Raw genomic sequence first — 22,159 nt, 5'->3', positions numbered from 1 at the left:
TCTTGGGCTTAGAAATGGAGATGAGCACCAACCCCCAGAGTCAGATACGACTTAGACTTAATGTCAGGGGACCTTTACTATGAGCATCATGCAACTTTTTTATCATGTCAGAAGCCACTTGAGAACATGCTGCAAATCACTTCTGGTGTGAGAGAATTGGCCATTTACAGAGATTTTGCTCAGGGGATGCCGGTGTTAGCTGGGAGGCTTCCCTCATGTCCCTGTAAGCTAGAGCTGACAGACAGGAGCTCACCTTGTCTTGTGGATTTCAACTGGCAACCTTCAAGTCAACAACCCAAACTTCAGGTCAGCAGTTCAGCTGGCACAAAAGGTTAACCCATTGCGCCACTGCGGCTCACATCATGCAACTGATGCAGCTGGACAATATGTTCATTGTGTTGAGCAGCCAAAGGCAAAGGTAAAAGCAAATGAAATCAGTATAGGTTGAATATCTCTTAACCAGAATTCTTAAATGCCTGTAAAGTTTGAAATTGCCCGCAGAGGTGGCTGAGACTCTGATACCTTTGCTTACTGACAGTTCATGGAATCCTGGAGTTAGAAAAGACCACCAGGGCCACATTCTGCCATGCACTCCGATCCCAGATCCCAGCCTCTGCTTAAGAACTTCCGAAAAAGAAGTCTGCCATACCTCCAGGCAGCATATTCCACTGTCAAACGTACACAGTGTACACCAATTTTGTTTCATGTGCAAAATGATTAAAAATATTATATGAAATAATCTTAGAATCATAGAGTTGGAAGAGACCTTGTGGGCCATCCAGTCCAAAACCCTGCCAAGAAACAGGAAAATCGCATTCAAAGCACCCCCAACTGATGGCCATCCAGCTTCTGCTTAAAAGCCTCCAGAGAAGGAGCCCCCATCACACTCCGGGGCAGAGAGTCCCACTGCTGAACAGCTCTTACAGTGAGGAAGTTCTTCCTAATATTCAGGTGGAATCTCCTTTCCTGTAGTTTGAAGCTGTTTTTCCGCATCCTAGTCTGCAGGGCAACAGAAAACAAACTTGCTCCTTCTGAGTAAGTGATATTCAACATGTACTTCATTTGTTTGGTTGAACCCAAGTTTGTTAATAACTACCATCCTGATTGTCCACCCTGGGCATGTCAAGGATTTCGACTGTCCCTTGAGCTATTTTGAAAACGAGGCAGCACTAACACAGACTGCCCTGCACTAGACTGTAGATTCTGTACCTTTAAGAGATGTGGCACAGAAAATCCCACCTCCAGTGTCTCCCCATCACAAAGGTCCAGAGATGGAGAAAGTTACACTTGGTGAAAACCTGCCTCCTTTGTTTTCAGGCCAGGACGTCTTTGGGCAGGTGAACCATTTTATGTCTCTTCTGAGTGACATAAGAAAGCCTGCCTAATTTGAGAACTGAGCTTTTCTGGCACTTACTATATTTTGAAATTCATTTAAGATGCAAAATCAAAATCTGCCTGCAGTTGGTCAACCATATTTGTCTGTTGTTGCAGCAAAAACTTTAAAAATCAACCAGTTGTTTGTGACACCAGATTCCATGCATTACAACTAATTTAATCTGCAGCATCTATGCATACTTGTCAATGAGTTGTTGCTGTGCAGTTAAATGGAAATTGTGCACTGCAAATTATCTAAATGACGTGAGCTGTACACACAAAAGTTTAACTTTTTAAAAGTGACATTGAATCTGTTGATAAAATGGCACACAGTTACGTGTAAATCTCAGCATGCTTTTTGAATGCAGGAAAAGAACCTTAAAAATCAGTAAGTATTTCAGAATGTCGTTCTGTTCTAGTGTCATTCTTTACAGAAGTGGAACTGGATCAGTTTTTTTCTACTTCATGGTCCCTATCAAATGCACGAGATTTGGAATTCTTTCTTCTTTTTCCTTGTCTGCAAATGATATGTGGGAATGCAAGTAAGCAAACATAGATAGAAGCAGTTCTCTTCAAAACGAAAGGATACTTTCTGGATAAGATTCGATAGTTGGAGGATGGTGGATGCAGTCACAAATATCAGCTTATGTTTTCTCACAGGTATCAATCCACTTCAACATCTCTTCCAATATAATTTAAAGTGCACCGAGTATGTAACATCAGCTGACTTTAAAGCCTCATTGGGGATATATGAATATCTTTTGGAGGAGAAGCTATGGATTCGGACCTCTCAGTTTACAGAGGAGGAATGCAGAATTAGTAACAGGAGATATGCAAATACAAAAGGCTGGGAAGTTGTTAACCAAGAAATAGTAATTTATTATTAAAGTAACCAAAGACAGAGTGAGCATACGCTTTGCTTGCAGTATCAAGAATGGGAAGAAGCCTCTTAAATCCATGTTTTCTTCTACGTGCACGTAAAGAAATTTCAAATTCTATGGGGGCCCCAGTCTGAGTAGCGGTGCGGTGTCCCTGAGTTCTGCATGAGTAAGAAGGGTACAGATTACCTCTTCTAAACAAACCGAGCCTTGTTCTTTGCCTCCCTAGGAACAGCAGCAGTGCAGTACCTCAGAAAGGAGATCCAAGTGTCCTGGGAAAGCAGGTAAGGCCAGGGCATCCGCTCACCTAATGGAATCTCTCCCCCTCCCTGTTTAAAAACTAGAGTGTTACTGAGGAATGCCATCAGCTAACTCAGTCATGCGTTTACCTGTGTGGGTATCTGTGTAGTATGTACACACTTGCCAGTTGCTTTGATTATTTTCTTTCAGCCAGTTGGCACACTGTTGCCCTTCTACCGACATGAATATCTCCCTTTATCTCTCCACATTTTCCAACTGTTAGAAAAATGCTTGCAGATTGCTTCTGAGGAGTCAACAGGTTTACTTTCATGTTTGCTCTGACAACACTTTCATTTGCTCTTTCAATGGAATAATATGCGAGAATAGTTATACACCAAAATTCTTCAAAACTTAGCTTTAAATAAAATACTTCCTCTCTGGAGTGACTATGGCAGAAGTAGTGTGCCGATTTTCTTATGACTGCCCCATATTAATTAGGTTATTGGATTCATGGCTGTGATTGTAACAAAAGTCAGGAGAGAGTGCTGTTATGGTAGTTATTATAGAAGTTTATTGGTTCCAATTCACTTGATACTGAGTAAAGGAATGTAAACTATAGAAAACTTGCCTCAGTTTTGCAAGTCTGGATATGTCTTAGAATGAATGGGGGTATATCATACTTATGTAAATATGAAATGTGTTTCATTTATAAAAGTACTTTTTAAGACAATTTGAAAAGTTCTGTGACATCAGGTTAGTAAGAAAATGTATGTGGCAGACATCAGTATTGTAACTTCTTGAACAAACAGAATAGTCTAGACTGCTTTTTAGAAATGTTAAAGAATTTTAGATGCAGTGTAGCTGGATTATTAAAGTTTTACAGTGGAAGAGGATTTATTTTAGTAAATTAAACTCCAAAAAAAAAGCACAGAACCTAAAAATCGAAAACAAGGGTTATAGTACTATGATTCCAGTTCAGTTGCCATGGCACATCCTATGAAATCCTGGATTTGCAGTTTGGTCATGGGCACCCAATGGGTTCTCTGGCTGAGAATTATAATGGCCCTTCCCTAAATTGCAAATCCAGGATTCCACAGAATGGAATTATGATGGTTAAAGTGGAGTTGTAGCATTATAACTATGTAATTTGAATGGGCCTCAACTTGCCTAGCACAGGAAAATCATGTACTGATGGATGAGCATAACACGTGCCCTGCTGAACTTTAACAATCATGGATTATACTTGCTACAACATACACATCTGGGGGAAACTAATGAATTCATGTTAGCAGGAACACACCCCCAGCACTTCTCTGCACCACAACACATACAACACAATGCCTCAGTGTTCACATTCAGTCAACACCAGTGATACAGGTAGCAATTTCCACTACTCCTATTCTTCAGGCATCCCTGTAACTAAGGTCTCAAGCCCTGAAGTGCTCCAAAAATGGATTGTGTTGTGTGGAACATAATACATAAAGGAAAGGATGGAAATGACACACAACAAAGCACCTGAATAACATTTTTTTCCAGGATGATGCTGCCACAAAATATCCAAACCTCCTTGGGAGAAATCGTCAATGGTGGGAATGAGTTTTGCCAAGGGATGGGACAGGATGAACAATAAAGGGGAGCCATGAGAAATACATACTGACAGCAGCAGCAGAGCATGAGACTGGAAAGCAGGAGACGTGACTTTAAGCTCCAGTGCACTCACTGCTTTGCAAGCCTGTCTAGAAAAAGTAATGGGAGGGGAAATGAAATACAAGGAATTAATTTCCAGACTGCAAAACCCACAAAAAGTTCCTTATGCACTCACTCATAGCAGCAAACAGGAAATGGATACACCACGGTGTCCGTCCCCCCCCCCCCCCCGGCCGAAGGCCGAGCTTTATATAGCAAAATTCTAGCTTCAGCATAGCCTAATATTTTTCGTCCTCAACACCCTGGGAAACCTGTGTGATTAATTTAGTTTCCATGATTTTGCCTCACAAACCTGATGTACCAGGTCGCATCCCAGTACATCTCATTCTTATCTCTCCCTTACAACTATGGAAGACCTGTACAACTTGTGGCCCTCCAGCTGTTTTGGCCTCCAACTCCCAGAAGCCTTAGTCAGCTTGTCTAGTGGTTAGGACTTCTGGAAGATGGAGGCCAAAACAACTGGAGGGTCACAGGTTGTGCAGGCCTGAACTATGGGGTTGTTTCCTTCTCATCCCTTCAATGATAGCATGTACCTGACTGGGCAGGTGGCTAAATTATAGCTTGTGTTTGAAGGTATTTGTAGATGGTGTTTAAGTATTTATAGACAATGCTTGAAATATTTACAGAAATACATTTCTCTATATTTCTATATCTACTGCTCAGACTTAGTGAGATTTACTAGAATTAATTGGAAGTACAGCAGAATAAGCAAAATTAATAGTACTGAGTAAGGTTCTTCTCTAGAAGAGAACAAATGTTTTCATGTAGTTAAAGCAGAACTTGTATGGAGAGTCCAGATCATTATGTGTCATGTTATATCAAATTATAGTGTTCCTTAAGCATTGTCGGAAAGGAGGGCTGACTGGTAGGAAGCATCACAACTATCAGGGACAATTGGTATCAGTTGGTAGGATTTACAGGCCCCAAATATGTGAGCAGGATGTCTGATTTCCTTTTTTTGGACACCACAATGCCTTGTGGCTTTTAATAGGATGTTTTATTATAGAAAGGATTCTTGATTTTAATTCTCTTAGATCTGTGCATTATGTGATTCAGTGAGTCTGTGAACTGGCTGCAAGACAGATAGATAGGTAGATAGATAGATAGATAGAATAAGAGTCTGCCAGGAATAACTTGTTTTGGCACAGGTTCCAGCCCATACCTACCCACCCAAACCCGGGCTTTCCCAGGTTTTTGTTGCCCGAAGAGCCAGTTGAGGAAAGATGTATCAGATTTCACAGATGAAGATGAGGATGTGTGACTTAACACCTATTCCTATATTAAGAACCACTGTATGAGTTCTATCACCCCTCCCAACACACATAGTAACACCCACTACTTAACATTGTCAAATCTGATATTGATATTAAAACTCACTTTGAAACAATTACAGTTGCTCAGGCTAACTTCTCATGCAAGACTCATGAAGATAAGAATTGGTGGACGTGTGTTTTAGTTTCTGAACATAAAATGAAATATATGTAAAATGAAATAAAATTAAAAACAAATATATATAGTTGAGAAAATATTCTATATGTTACAAACAATTTGAAACAAGTAAACTCCACCACAATGTTGAAAATGCAGAGTAAGTGCAGAAAATATAAATTAACTCAGTTTGAATTATCAAAGCAATGTTAAAAATTGTTGTGTTCAAACTGAGGCTCATTGTACACCTACGGATTAAGAATGTGTCAGATTTAATTTACAAATCGACTAATTTAGGGTTTTCATAGCATAAGTAACTAAGGGTTGTTGTATATTTTGAGCCTGGATGCTCTTTTACACATTTTATTTGATTGAAAGTAGGACATGTATTAGCAAACCTTTCTTGCTACATTATTGTTACACATAGTGGGCAATTATATGTTTTTTCAATTAACAATTCTTGTTCTTGTACAGGCATTTGGAACATCAGTGTATAACTCTTCATCTACCACAGTGTTTTCTCCAAGGGAAAAACGTTTTCGCAGCACATTCTGTCAGTTATCCAGTAAGTTCCCTATAAATTTGATCTTTTAAAAAAAGAATACTATTGATGGTCTTAGCAAGAGCTTCTTCTGAATAGCTTTAATCCTATTATACAAAAAAAGTATGAAGTATCCAAAGGTTTATCATGCCTAGGTTAATATCTGTTTAAAGTGGAGTTTCTGTGTTTTGTCTGTCTCTGATACTGTGAAATGTTCTCTTGGAAGATAACATTCATTTTGATGGTCCTTGATGGTTTAGCTTTTGAAATGAATTTATTTATATTTATGTTTTGGTTGGAGTACCTTCTTTAGCCACTTTTTTTTTTTAACTGAGCGTAGAAGAAGCTTAACTTAGTTCTAGCAATCCAAAGGCCTTTCGGTATCTCCATATGTGTCAGAGGCACAGTAAGGAAAATAAAATGTCAGATGCAGCTGCTGTTTCAAACAGTTGAGAACAAAAGAAAGTCCAGTTGCCTGGTAAGGAGGGAGGGGAGTGATGAGAATGAAAGGCCGAGGATACATCTGCACTGTAGAAGTAGTGTAGTTTGACACCACTTTTGCTCCCAGGGCTCATAGCTATGGAATCATGGGATTTGAAGTTTGGTGAGGCACCAAACATCTTTAGTAGAGAAGAATAAAAATGTTGTAAAATTACATTGCCATGATTCAATAGCATTGAGCCACAGCAATGGTATCTGTCTGCATTGATTCTAATGTAGATGCACCCTGAATGAGCAGTGGAATAGAAAAGAAATATTCATGAGAGAGAATGAAGGTATGGGGGGAGTTGCAAAAGAGCAAAGGACAGGAACATTGGACTGGTGAGAAAAAGGACCATTGTGGAGAGAATAAGCATTCAGTTGCATTGGAAAGAAAGAGCATTAACATGCATGATGGGAAATGGGAATAAAAAGTAGGTAGGTGAGAGTGAAAGAGCTCGGAGGTGGAGACAAAGATTTTGAATATCTTGGCAGCACTACTCCATCATTAGTAAGTTTTCAGATGGGCTTTAGTACTTCAGTGCTTGCCTTATGATAACAAGATACTTCAATTGGAGAATAGCACCAATACCATCTCAGATCCATTCAGGACCATAGCCTGAAAAAATGGGGGGGGGGGGGGGACTTTTTAAAAGCGAATCATGAAGAGTAGTTCCATAACGCAAAATAATTTAGAAATCAGGCTCCATTAATAAACTTGAGTGAACACTCAAGACAGATAAACTTCAGTGGACACTCAAGGGGATTTGGTTAATCACTTAAAATTCGTGAGTAAACCATTTTTTTTAAAACCTGAAGAATTTTGGGGTGGGGGTGGGTTGAATTCCTAAACCTCCCCCTTGGCTACATCCCTGGATCCATTATTGCAATGTGAATAGAGTTAGTGGCTGATAACAAACTCAAAACTTGTACTTGTAAGATTTGACAATATTGCAGCTTGACCTGTTCAAATCTTCTGTGAAACACAAATGTAAAGTATAGTCAAGGATTCTGCCATGATGACAACACATGCTTTTAAATCTGCTCTAATTGTTTATATGTGTTTGTAGCATTTGTTTGGATTCTAGTGTTTTCAAATAACAATTGCACACCTTGTCATAAAATTGTAGTCACAGTAAACATGCTGTTCAGGTTTTAGAAAAAGCAAGGATTATGTAAACATAGCCTACTGATGTCAAAAACTTTCTTTCTGTTGTTGTTTTTGCTACCTCTAATGCTGCCAAGAGCAAATTGAAAAAAGAGATCTGGTGATAAGGATTGAAGTTTGTACAGTTGTTTAGTTTCTTTTGATAGTCTGAATGTTGGTTTATATCCAAAGTCTACCTAATCCAAACATCTCAGGTGTATCAGTCTGGACCTTCTCAGTTGCCATAAGTCAGGAGTAGGAAAGTTTCAAAATTTCAGGGATTGTACAGGTTTTCCAAGAGCCCTTTCACATCACATAGTTATAGCATTACGATTTCACTTTAACTGCCAAGGGAATATTGTAAAAAAAAATAATTAAAAAAAATCTTGGTTTGTAGTTTGGTCTCTGCTAGAAAATTCTTTGTATCCCTCCCTTAACTGGAAAGCTCAGGATGATGCCATGGCAATTAAAATAGTTATATTCCTAAAAAAATTTAGCGTGAAAGGGCTCTATGACCCTGAAGGACATCTTTGACATTTATAGTTAATTATCTACTTACTACTTGAAATATTTCTTGCCCACACTGTAACAGAAGATATTGAGGTAAGAAAGAGTCAACACAATTCAAAACAAACCACAATCCAATTGAAACAAAACCAGGCCTCAGACAGTTGAGTTAATTTGGTGCCATCATTAGTGCCATTTTGGGCCTCCAAGGGAGGGACATCCTACTTCTAGGACATTAAAGCCAAAAAGTACATCACCTACATCTCCATCAAGTGCACTATTCCCAACAGCGAGATATGCAACTTAATAATCATGCAGATATATAGCAAACAGTGGCAGATGGGGCAGGGTGTCAGCTTGCCTGATGGTAAGTGGACCACTTCAAACATTAGACAATATGTTAAAAGTGTTAATGATCTTTTAGTAGCTTGAAAATATAATAGAAATTCCAATATTATTACTGTGTGCAACTAAAATTTACATTGCATTACTATTTTAATAAAAAAAATCATTATAGTTGTAGGTGGGCCCCCTTTATGTCCTGGTAACCAATATTTTTAATGCAGTCAGCCAGTCACTGATAGCATGGGGAGACACTTCCTCAGATGATGAGGTCCCAAGTTGTTATCAGACTACTGATACTGGATGATACCTAATGCCACAATAGTGGAAAGTGTTTGTTGTACTTTATACAAATAGGAGGATATTTTTGGGAGGCTTCATATGACCTGCAGACCAAACTTTGCCCATCTGGTTTATACTCAAAGGCTTGAGATATAAGACAAAGACAAGACAAACACAATTTATTTATTTATTTATTTATTTATTTATTTAATTTACAGTATTTATATTTTGTCCTTCTCACCCCGAAGGGAACTCAGCGTGGATCACAATGTACATATACATGGCAAACATTCAATGCTATACGACATACAGACAGAGGCAGAGATACAGAGGCAATTTAACATTTTCCAGCTTCCTGCTTCATGAGGGTATGTTCGATTCTGGCCACAGGGGGAGCTGCTGCTTCATCATCCACTGTGACACCTAGTCCTTCATGGATTACTTCCTCATTCCTTTCTGCATGCTGCTGGTTGATTTTATGGTGTTGTAAATTAGTTAAATTAGCCTCTCCGCATAAGCGGTACGTACATTTCCTGCTTGATAGATGCAACTATCTTTCAGGTTGCTTAGATCAACAATGAGCTGGGCTATTTTAATGGTTGGGTGCTCAGTCTGACACGGACTGGCTTTAAACTCATGACCTCTCAATCAGTAGTGATTTATTGCAGCTGGCTACTAACCAGCTGCGCCACAGCCCAGCCCACAGCCCAAGCTGTGAGGAGTGAAGGAAATCAAAGTGAGTAGAACATGTTGTGTATCACGGCACCTGTTGTAAAAGTCAAATATGTAAAGCATGGATAAATTCTATGATTCAGTAAGGCCAATAATAATGGGTTGCTGTGAATCTTTCGGGCTGTATGGCCATGTTCCAGAAGCTTTCTCTCCTGATGTTCGCCCACATCTGTGGCAGGCATCTTCAGAAGTTGTGAGGTATGTTGGAAACTAGGCAAGTGGGGTTTATCTGTAACGTCCAGAGTGGGAGAAAGAACTCTTGTCTGTTGGAGACAGATATGGATGTTGTAATTAATCACCTTGATTAGTATTTGATGGCCCTGTGGCCTCAAGACCTGGCTTTTTCCTGTCTGGGAGAATCCTTAGTTTGGAGGTGTTAGCTGTCCCTAGTTGTTTCATGTCTGGAATTTCTGTTTTCAGAGTGTTGTTCTTACTGTTCTGATTATAGAGTGTTTTACTTCTGGTGGCCAGATTTTGTTTGTTTCCTTTCTGTTGAAATTGTCCACATGCTTGTGGCTTCTCTGTGTAATCTACGTGGTAGTTGTTAGAGTGGTCCAGCATTTCTATGTTTTCAAATAATATGCTGTGTCCAGGTTGGTTCATCAAGTGCTCTGCTATTGCTGACTTCTCTGGTTGGAGTAGTTTGCAGTGCCTTTCATGTTCCTTGATTCATGTTTGGGCAATGGTGGTCCCTATGTAGACTTGCCCACAGCTGCATGGTATACGGTAGACTCCTGCAGAAGTGAGAAGATTCCTCTTGTCCTTTGCTGAATGTAGCATTTGTTGGATTTTCTTAGTTTCTGTTTCTGCTTAAATATCTCAGACCTAGAATTATAAACTGGGAAGCTGTAGAGTAGCTATTAGGACAAAATTGACAATGAAATTGTTAATAAAATTAATTTTAGAACAGGAAATTCCATTGAAAACAGCCTTTGAAATTTACTTGGCTATAGAATTGTTGTTTCCAAAGTTTGTCTTCTTTTCTGCCAGCTAGTTCATAATGAATCACAGTGATAGATCACAGAAATTAAGAATACATCTGAGGATGCCTTTGTTTTTGCCTTGTTTTTCAACATCAAAGCAAAATAAAAAAGTAAAAAAATCCCCTTGTATGTAAGCACCAGCTTACATTATTTATCTGAAACCTAATTAATGGGCACTGACCCTTCTCAGGAGCACAGAAGAGGAACACAGATCTTATTAACATAATTTCTGGCAATAAATGATCAAAGTACTGTGGTCCATTTTAATCTTCTTAATGAAGTTGAGTTATTTGAAAAATGCACCAGGAAGTGTCTTCCAAACATACCTCAGTTAACAAAGCCTCTGACAAAAAGCTCCTTTTTACAAAGTCTTTTTATGCTCCCCCACCCCCTTTCCTCCTTATTCTCTATCTAGCTGGAAGCTTTTTAGAAAGCAGCGTCAGAACTGGGATAATGGTGAAAGAGGGCTGGAGAAGCAGGTTTTAGCAGTATGTCTGCAGTAACCAATCTATCTATCTACCTATATATATACTAGCTGTGCTCGGCCATGCGTTGCTGTGGCTGAAGGGAAATCATTTGTTGACCAGGTGGAATAGCAGTGAATAGCCTTGCAGCCTTAAAGTCTGGGTGTTTTCTCTTTAAGTGAATCCTTGTTTGGTGAGCTGGAATACAGTGGAATAGGTTTTCTGTTTGGAAGGTTGGGTACTTGCCTTGTAGGGAAATGGTTTTTTAGCCAATTTGAATGGCACTGAATAGCCTCGCTGTTTCAAAGACTGACTGCTTTCTACATAGGGGCATCCTTTCTTGGGCAGGCTGAATGAGACTGAGTAGCCTCAGGGGGTGTTCATAGCACACCATCCTGAGGGTGTACTATGAAGGGGAAATCTTGCTTGGTTAGGTTGAACAGCACTGAATATCCTTGCTGTTTGGAAGCCTGGTTGCTTTCTCCCTGGGGGAATCCTTTGTTGGGAGGTGTTAGCTGGCCCTGGTTGTTTCCTTTCTGGAATTCCCATTTTCAGAGTGTTGTTCTTTATCTAATGTCCTGATTTTATAGATGATATTGTTTTGTATTATTACACCACAGTAATGTTAGGTGTTACATTTGTTGCCTGAGAGTACAGGCAGGCGGCCCCTCTTTCCAATCCCTGGAAGAGAGACAGAGGCCCAGGCAGGTGAGGCTGGGAAGGGAGGGCCCTCGTTTGAAGAGGGGAAAAGGGGAGGGAGGGCGGTGCAAGGAGCCAAGGCCCTGCTCCCCAGTGGCCCTGCCTAGGCCTTCACGGCCTTAGGCTGCCATTTGCCTCTCCAGGCCTGGCCCATGTGGCAGGCCTGGGCCGTCGCCGGCTGTTTAGGGCTTTTAGGACACGCCGGGGGGGGGGGGGGGCTCTTCCCGGCCTTGCAGCCACCCCTGCCTCCGCCTTTGCAGGCGTCCATCTCAAACAACCCCCCCCCCCCCCAAAAAAAAAACCCAAACCTTGGGGCCTGGCAGCCTGCGTCCGGCTAGCGGGAGGCCGCGGTGGGTCTTTGCGGGGGGAGGGGGGGCCGGGCCCGACTTTGTGGAAGGCCCCCCCGACCTTTGGCTTTGCAGGGCTGAAGGTCCAAAAAGAAAAATCAACCTTGGGGCCTCGTGGCCTCCCTCCGGCTGGCGGGAGGCTGAGGCGGCTTTTTTTGGGGGGGGGGGGCTCCCTCCGGCCTGTGAGGCTTGGAGGAGACCGCGGGAGGGGGGGTCTTCGCAGGGGGGGGGGGAATGGCGGGCCCGTCTTTCTGGAGGGCCCCCCCACACCTTTGGCTTTGCAGGCCTGAACGTAGAAAAAAAAACCTTGGGGCCTCGCGGCCCTCCTCTTCGGCGGGCGTCACAGGCCCCGCCGTGTGGAGGCCCCTCCTCCAACCACCATGGGGCCTTCCAGCCAGGCTGACGGCTGGGTTTTTAAGGCCCCATGGAGATTCTTGACGGGATTTTTTGTTGTATCAACCTAGAGGCATGGATGATGTGTTGTCAAATTTCGAGGTTGGGGGTCCTTTAGTTTAGTTGTTTTGCTCGGTGCCGCGATTCCATCACCCTTTTATATATAGGTAATGGAATCACAGCACCGGACAAAACAACTAAACTAAACGCCCCACAACCTTGAAAATTGACAGCACAACCTCTCATCCACACCTCTACGTTCATACAACAAAAAGAAAAGAAAAATTAAGTCCTAACCACAGCAACGCGTGGCCGGGCACAGCTAGTCCAGTATAAATTAAGTTGGGAAATGCTGGGTACTGTTCAAGCCAATTCTATTTCAGCTTTCTCTGCTTGCCTGCAAAAGTCAAAGGAAATGGAAGCTACCTCCACAATCTTTTATTGAGCAAGTGTAAATACTGTAGTAAAATGGAGGGGGGGGGGAAAGAAATAGAGCTACCTTACTACCTCCCAGCCCTTCAGAGCAGATGTTTGGGGTGTAATCAAGGGATTGCAGTAGTAATAAGATATCAATTTCTGTTGAATGCTCTGTTCCATCAATAGAAGTACAATGTTGGATAATATCCACAATTGGTGCAAATTATTACATACTTTGGGATAGAGCCAATTATTCCCTTCTTATTATTTCATGGAAAAAGTGAACATTTGCATATAACTCCTAGTTCTGTTATTTAATATTGTTTTTGGCATCATACTGAAAAGAGAACTGGAATGTTTCTCTCCTTAGAGGATGATAAATGTAGGATTACTTGCTACATCAGAAGTTGTGCTGCAGTAGAGCCAGGAGTCACAGTGTTAAAGTCCTTAGACTTTTTGAGTGTAAGGACTGTGATATAATTTGTTACCCATGTATAGGTTCTCTGTTACCTTTGATTCTAGCTGTAGTCACTGCTGTATTGGGGGGGGGGGTGCATTTTCTCAGCAGCAATATATTATTAGGAGCTATCCACGTTGTAATCCAAAGTATTGTAAGTGACTTTGTCTTCGCAAAAGGCCTGCCCTTGAAGTAGACGAGCACTGTTAAAATTGTTTTATACCCACACAAGTGCTAACAATTTTGGGTTCTGCTTTGTTGTGGTGTCCTGGGCATTCTCTGACTAAATATTATAACCAACATTCTTGGCCCATTTAACCATTATTGTTATTAACTTTATTTATACCCCTGCATTTCTCCCTATGGGGAGAACAAGTTGGCTATTGGCTAGGAATCCCACTCTTAATCAAGTTTAAAAAGCGCAATACAAAAGTTTAAAAACTATTAAATAGTAACAGTGTGGTAAAAACAGATTAAATACAATAAATACACTTAAAATAGCCAAAATTCAACCCCCCCAATCCCACCTACACCTCTCCAAAGCCTTCTCCTTCTCCTTCCTCAAATGCCTGCTGCTGGCAGAAGAAGGTCTTAACCTGCCTGCAGAAGGCCATCAGGGATGGGGCCATCCTGGACTCTCTTGGGAGGGAGTTCCACAGTCTGAGAGCAACCATATGTTTCAATACACCTCTCTTTAATTAGTATTCACAGATGGTCAACAAGATGAATACACACAATAGATTTACTGTCTGCAGATAACTTGAAAGATGTATAATTTTTGTCTAACTTTCACTTGTTCATCCATTTAAAATGGTTTGGAAGTAAATTGTAATGTTCTCTCTTAGATGCATTTACATGCTTTAATGGAGGTGAATGTGCGTACTGGCAGCTGTGTGATTGTAGTCGATATAACGCAACTGGATCAAGGTGTCAGATAGGTAAGTAGAAACTTTGTTAGTGTGCCTTGTATGATCTATGGTTCAGAACTAGGCTTGTTTTTTCAAGACACAGTAGAGTTTTTAAATAGGTGCTACATTGTAGTTTGGAGCTCTTTGTCTTGGTCTGAAGCAGAAGATAGTATCTTTGTGTAGCTAAAGACTTCTTACATACATATTTCCACCCTTTGGTTATATATTATTGCCATTATCACTCACTCCAGAAATAATATAAGCATAATCAAAAAGTAATGCTTTTGAAATAAAGAAATAATTATGTTGCCCTTCTCTCTCCATAGTGCACAACACAGGAGCAGAAAGAGACAGTATTTGTCGAACATGGGGACAGTACCATTATGAAACCTTTGATGGCCTCTACTACTTTTTCTCTGGGAAATCTACTTATTGTCTTGTCAGACAGAATGAACTGGATGAGCAAAGCTTCTCTATACAAGTAAGAGATTCGAATTTTTGAAAAATGACACTTGTTTACTTCATGAAAACATTTCAGTTTTTTTGTTTAAACTTTCTAATTCCCCCAGTTCCAGATGTAGCTTTGGAAATTGCTTTTTTCTGAGTGAAGAAATTCTGTAGACTGGGCATTTCAGTGGTTTAGGTTTCTTTATTATTAGGCATCTAGGCAATGACTCAGAAGATGTTTCAAAGAAGGGGTGAAGGTAGTATAGTTGATTATTCTATGTTATCTGAGGGTTCAAAGGCAGTCAATCATTAAAGTGAAATTTGTTTATGTGCAAAAAGGGACTTGATTTTTGTTACTGGTAGTAGCCTTGACTTCAAAGGCTTTGGCACTGTTTTTTTTTTAAATATTTTGTAGAGGTAGGGAGTGTGCCTCTGGTGACAGTGTGTTAAAGCGCTGAGCTGCTGAACTTGTGGACCAAAAGGTCCCAGGTTCAAATCGCGGGAGCAGAATGAGCGCCCGCTGTTAGCCCCAGCTCCTGCCAACCTAGCAGTTCAAAAACATGCAAATGTGAGTAGATCAATAGGTACCGCTCTGGCGGGAAGGTAACGGCTCTCCATGCAATCATGCCGGCCACATGAACTTGGAGGTATCTATGGACAACGCCGGCTCTTCGGCTTAGAAATGGAGATGAGCACCAACTACCAGAGTCAGTCACGACTGGACTTAACATCAGGGGAAACCTTTACCTTTACCTTTAGGGAGTGTGCTTCATTAAGGCAGAAGTTTAAATTCCCCATGTATATACTGATGACTGCATGTAGCTTTTGGGAATCCCAGGTTACATAATGGCTTCCTGGTACGGTAACAGGGTTTGCCAAGAATGTGGGGGGTGGCGGTGGGGGGTTTCCTGAATTAATCAAAATATTCCAAGCTTCACTTATATATTATGCTTTGTGCTTTTGTTTGTGCTTCCAACTGTTATTCTGTGCCAAATATCCATCAGTTTTACTTACAATTCAAGATAGCAAGATATGGAGATTAACCGAGTCTTCCACTGATGGATATTACAGTATTAAAGTAATTTTAGCTCTATTTCTAAAACATTATGCGAAATGCTGAAAATATTAGTAAAATATTAACTTTTCTCCATTTTTTGCTAGGTTCATAATGATCCAGAATGCAAGTCTCCTCCCTACTCTTGTAAACGATCGATAAGTCTATACTTTTCGGGAGATGGAGAAATCAGATTAAGTAGTGAAGTCACTTACAAAGGAACTGGGTAAATTAAATATATATGGCTGGGAATAGTTTTAATTGTTAATATCTTTTAAACTTTTGTATTGCACCTTTAAAACCTACCTGGTGTGGAGTGTTAGCCGTCTTGAGTCCTCATGGGGGCTAAGGTGGGGTATAAATAAAGATAATAAAAAGTAAATATTATTCTAGTATGTGCAAATAAAGGCACACTTCCTGAATCATTACAAGTGGTAAATATAAATTCCATAGTGTGAAACTCTGGTACCAAATCAGTCTAGTCAGTTATCATGTAATTCTTAGATGAGTACAGTAATTACTTTATTAAAATCCAAAAAGGGTTGCCGTGAATTGTTCCTTTGTTTATGGAGTAATTTTCTTTTTTCTACCAGAATACAGTTACCGTATACCATTGGGAACCTGTACATCCAAAAACTGGCAGGATATGTTATTGTTAGACACCAGTATGCATTTTCTCTGGCTTGGGATGGTGCATCTGCTGTTTATATTAAGATGGCTCCTGATTACTTGGGAAAAACCCATGGATTATGTGGTAACAACAATGCCATTTTGCAAGATGAACTTGCCACAAGTTATGGTGAGTATTTAATCTCATTTATTTGATACAAACATATTTACAATACCAGATTATTTCTCATCACACACACATTCCAAAAAGGCAGATAATTGTTAGTTTTAACACATTAACATTAGTTTTACCACATTAACACCAACTTTCCATTGTACCTTTAAGACACAGACAATGCCCAATCTTCTTCTTGGCATAATGTAAGAATTGCAGAAAACATTGTCCTTGGTAAACAAATATGCCAACCAGGATTACCTATTGTATCAACTGCTGTTAAAGCATTGCTTTCTAATGGTTTGCTGTGGCATTTGCATGGCTGGGGAAATGAGCCTATGAATACTTAGACTCTTGGTCTACTTTGAAAAAAGTTGAAAAATAATGTCTTAGAAGAATGATTTTACTGTCCAGTGAATCTTTTGCATTGATGTACTTGTGCACTTTTCCACAGGGAAGCTTACAGAAGATATTGAAGAGTTTGTTGAAAGCTGGAGAGAGATTCCACCCCAAGAGAATATCTTCTCCAGTGATGTCTCATTTAACTATGAACCACCCTGCCTGACTCACTCCCAATCATTTTTACAGGTAGGCATGATACTTGTTATAGGCATCTCCCTATATCATTGGGAGAGGCTCTGCTATTGATCCCACGACCCATGCAAGCACAATTGGTGGGGACGAGAGACAGGGCCTTCTCAGTGGTGGCCCCCCATCTGTGGAACTCCCTCCCTAATAAAATCAGGTTGGCCCCCTCCCTCCTGTCCTTTCGGAAAAAACTTAAAACATGGTTGTGGGACCAAGTATTCGAGCAGCAGACGCTGCAGTCTTAGTAAGAACGATTTATGTGACTGATAATGGACAGACTCTGGATTATGACTTGAATTTATGTAATTTTAAATGGATGTTTTTATAATGGATGTTTTAATTATCTGTTTTAACTGTAATTGTTTTATAACTGTTGTGTTTTTGGCATCTAATGACTCCCGGTTGTGTCCATCAGCAGCCATTTTTGCAGCCTTTCTCAGGTATCACTTCAAGACTCCTCTTGCAGGGGGGCCTCTTATGGCTTGGGATCCGCAGAGCATATTTGATCTAATTGGCCTCAAGGGGAAGTTTATTACCCGTTGCCTCCTACTGGCCATGGGCACCACTTAAGGTGTTCCCAGTATGAGGGCTCACCTGGTTCTCCCCATTTGGGCCTTACTCTCAGGAGTCTGCTTATTCCTGCCCAAGGAGCACCGACTATCACAATACCGCCTACACTCCCTCTTGGGATCATGACTTTTCCTGACATCTGGTATGCCATGCCATCATGTCAGCAAGGGATGGAATGGCATCTTGCTCCCCAGCACCTCTAGAGGAGGTAGGCATTGAAGATGGATCTGAAGCATCAGAGGCACTAAAACTAGGGCCACCTAAAGGAGACCCTGCCATGGATTCATATCTTTTATCTCCAGAGAACTTGCATAAGTTCTCAGTGCTCATGTTGTGCCTTACACATGCCTTGATTTTGTTGACTACACAAGCACTTCCTCTGGTGGACAATCCCATTTTTTCTTCTGGCCAGCAGCAGGCACTGGTGTTACCACTGCTGCTGCTGTTGCCCTTCTTCTTACAGTTGGATAAAGGCCTGCTGCTGCCTCCAACCTCAATGGCGTCAAGGAGGATAGAGAACCTAGCCATGATGATTTTCCGGATTCATATGTATCAGGCATGGTTTTATTGGGTTTTTTTTTCCAGAATCCTACTCCTCTGGAGCACTCCCTCCATATTTGAATGTGTTGCCTCTAGCCCTTACATTGACTGCGCACCTGCCTACAGGAAATCTCCTAGGGGTTTTTCTCTGAGATATCACTAGGATGCTCTTGGCGATTCAGTCTCTTCACAGTGTTTTTCCTCATTGATTATTTCAATGATCCGGCTGGCCTGCAACCTCACATGCAGACTCCCTTCCATCCCAAATCAGGGGTCATCCAGCAACAGCAACAGACCTTTCAGGCCTTCCTGTATGGCAGTGGTTCTCAACCTGTGGGTTCTCAGATGTTTTGACCTTCAACTCGCAGAAATCCTAACAGCTGGTAAACTGGATGGGATTTCTGGAGGTTGTAGGCCAAAACACTTGGGGACCCACAGGTTGAGAACCACTGTTATATGGAGTGCCCCGAAGATGTTTTGCCTGGCAGCAGTGTGGTCAACTCCACTCACATTGTGTCCCACTGCAAGTGGGATGATTTCTCTAGGAGGGATGCTGCCTTGGTAGAACTGTGCTTGTTTCCTGTGGGGCATGACTCCTTCCTCCTGAATGGGAAGCTCACTAGTCACCCATATGTGTGATTTCATAAAGACCACAAAGAAGAAAGTAAGAAACCTGTAACCATGTTTCTTTGAGTATGTGAAATTCACACATCCTTGTCCACCCTCTCCACTGTTTGTCATGCCTCAGTTTCTGTAAGCTGCTGTCATAGTGGCTTAGGACTGAGGTGCTAGCCCCATTTGATGGCTATATCCTCCAGGACAGGGTAAGTGGGGCTACCACCAAGAGTTTCTTAAAGCTATAGAGAATACCGAGCACACAAGACCTATATGTGTGAATTTCACAGATGACCACTTGAAGAAACATGGTTACAGGTAAGCAACCAAACCTTATCACACTCGGGTTATTTTTAATATTTTATCTTTAATATTTCTTGTACCGTATCTTCTTTCATTCTTTGGTATTTCTGTAGAGTTTGCTCTTTTAGCATTTAAAATTTACAGCTAGTGGATTCCTATTATAGCTGATGCCAGTATTGGATTAGATAATTCTTGGTCATTTGTATTAAAATCTGTGAAAGAGCTTTTGTCTTCTTAGGGAACTCTTCTCTTATTGTTTGCAATATCAAGGGGGAAAATCTCATTACAATTCTGGCTACAATGTTTCAGTTTTCTATCAGAAAACATTTTCAGAACCTCTGCCCTGACAAAGTTCCCTTTATATTTCTGCGTAGAGCTAGTCATACAAGGAAGAGCAAGAAGTATACTATCCAAAGAGAGCAAGATACCTTTGATTATTAAATGAAATGTAATATGTGAACTTGTATGTAACTTCAATAAAAATATACATTTCTGTTAAAGTGTAAATGCTTATAATATGAAATGAATGTAATTCAGATATAAGCTGAAGTGAATTCTAAATGTGGTCTTGTCAAATAAACACTTGAATGCCAGAAATGCACAGTGACACATTCAAGGAATATAGCTTTCCTGCATCTCCTTTCCCTCTGTACCACTGTGTTCCTTGTTTCAACCTGACATTTTTCAAAAAGCCTTTCTTCATCATGATTCTCACTATATTTTCAGAGGATATACACACTATGCAACATGCTACTTTGGCCCCCTTTCAAAGAATGTCATGAGTTTGTGAGCCCATTTCCTTTCATGGCCAGTTGTACGAATGATCTATGCATGTAAGTATCCAGTTTTAAGACCTCTAAAGTTAATAGACAGTTAAGAAGAATATTTTCCAAACACATGTATCAGTGTGCATATGTTCTGAAATGTACAAATAAAAGGAATCTTTTAATGTTGGCTGTAGTGACTTAGCAAATTTGTCCCAATAACACACACTCTTTACAGTCATATTGTCTGAAAGTTTTTAAAATTAAAATACTAAAATAATTATTTTTGGGAATAAGTATGTATCAGATGAATTGTAGCAGGGAGTTAATTGGCTTCCATGCAATAGATATTCTTAGGTATATTAAACATAGCAGACACATAAATGTATCTGTCAGACATGAGTTTGCTATTTGAAATGTGGTTTATTTGATTAAGGCTGTGTCTGTGTGTTGCTATTAAAAAGCCATACTTCTGACCAAAAAGCAAGTAAAAAAGAAATACAGGGCAAAAGAAGCAGAGGGAACAAATTCTTGGAATTCATGAATATGCTGGGACATTTAAATGCCCAACACCTTGCTGAAATATATATGATACTCTGGTTGCTTATTTATATAATAAGAGGGGTATATGCTTATACCAATTTTAATGTGTTTAAGGTCAGGAGCTGATAATGCAACTTGGTGTCGAGCATTAACTGAATATGCACGATCCTGTGCACAAGCAGGAAGACCTCTCCATAACTGGCGGGCACAGTTTGAGGAGTGTGGTATGTAGTGAAAGATTATTTTACCCTTTTTATGCATGCATAATTTCACGGCACAATTCAGTTTATTGGCAAACCAGAGGTTAAATCAAACCCTTATAAGAGATACGGACACATACATAAATTGTAATAACAAAATGTATGGGGACATAACATATCTCATGAAAACCTTTCATTTATATGTTTTGAAAATATCATTTGTTAGATTACATACATTTCCAAGATATTTGCAATTTCGTACTACAATACTACATATCTTCAATTCTAAGACACACCTTTTTCCTATATAAACATTTCTAAAAATGGGGTGCATCTCTTAGAATCGCAGGCATATCTTATGTCTTTTTGATGGTGGTGGTACTGAAATTAGGGTGCGTCTTCCAATCGATGGTGTCTTACTGTTGACAAAATGAGGTACTTTTACATGACACACCTACACCGTGCAGCCGACACACAGTTTGGAAAGCTCTGAATTAGGTTCAAGAGCCAAATTGCAACTTGTTGATGAAGTGAATCCACTGTCAGTATCTATAAGGCTCTGAAATAAGCTTCAGGTAATAGAATAAGGATGGTGTATGTAATACATAAAGCTACTGTAGGAAGGATTCTACAGTTTCTTACATACATTATATTATATTTTCTCAAATGTTTGACAGCTTTGAAGAACATATCAGTAATGTTAACATTGATTGTATACATCCATTATACATTACTTGCTTCTGAGAAGCAAGAAAAGAGCACACAATAGAGCAGCACATGCTCTTTAACTTAAAATGAAGGTAGATTTAAATATATTAGAAATGAATCCTAACCTTTGTTCATCTCCTCATTTTTTCAGCTGTTAAATGTGAGGAAAATCTTGTCTACAATGAATGCATTTACTGTTGTCCAGTTTCATGTCAGCAAAAGGCATATTGTATTGGCAGTGAACTTCCCTGTGTCGATGGATGTTATTGTCCTGATGGTAATGAAAATTTGGATGTCCTTTCAAATGTTGTGATCACCTCATGATTGCAGTTTACAACCAAAACCACTGGGTGGAATTTTAATTCACATTGGTGGCGTGGTATGCTACTTACTTAATAGTAAGCTAAGCATTCAAAGACATACCCATGTTAATCTGGATCGGTATGCAAAGTGATCTTGTAGCAGCTTTAAGATTGAGGGAAATAATTTTAATTTCATTTTTAAATTTTTACATCATTTATATACCTCCTTCCTCCCCTAGGGGACCCAAAGCGGTTTACAACATATTAAACAAATAAGTTGGTAGCATATCTTTTCATAGACTACATAGTCTATAAAAGCTTATGTTACCAACTTTTTTCTTTCAGTCTCAAACATGCTACAAGATCACTTCGCATACTTAATATTAAATTCCACTGAAGCTAAAGGGACTTACTT

At 40.1% G+C, this 22,159-nt stretch overlaps 1 protein-coding gene across 1 annotated transcript in view; it reads left to right on the top strand.

The window, feature by feature from the left end:
- Positions 1-14,259: 14,259 nt before the first annotated feature.
- Positions 14,260-22,159, top strand: part of otog (otogelin) — a gene marked incomplete at its 5' end in the record, with an annotated part of 110,491 nt that continues 102,591 nt past the window's right edge. The window contains 8 exons of the mRNA XM_016993132.2: positions 14,260-14,356; positions 14,653-14,807; positions 15,935-16,053; positions 16,421-16,626; positions 17,066-17,199; positions 19,954-20,060; positions 20,649-20,758; positions 21,594-21,719. Coding sequence (XP_016848621.2) covers positions 14,260-14,356; positions 14,653-14,807; positions 15,935-16,053; positions 16,421-16,626; positions 17,066-17,199; positions 19,954-20,060; positions 20,649-20,758; positions 21,594-21,719 — 1,054 coding nt within the window. The remainder of the gene's footprint in view (positions 14,357-14,652; positions 14,808-15,934; positions 16,054-16,420; positions 16,627-17,065; positions 17,200-19,953; positions 20,061-20,648; positions 20,759-21,593; positions 21,720-22,159) is intronic.

The sequence above is a fragment of the Anolis carolinensis genome, chromosome 1 (assembly GCF_035594765.1).
Source record: "Anolis carolinensis isolate JA03-04 chromosome 1, rAnoCar3.1.pri, whole genome shotgun sequence".
NCBI lineage: Eukaryota > Metazoa > Chordata > Lepidosauria > Squamata > Dactyloidae > Anolis > Anolis carolinensis.
The sequence above is the reverse complement of the archived record's forward strand: the minus strand, read 5'-3'. Positions and strand labels throughout refer to the sequence as shown.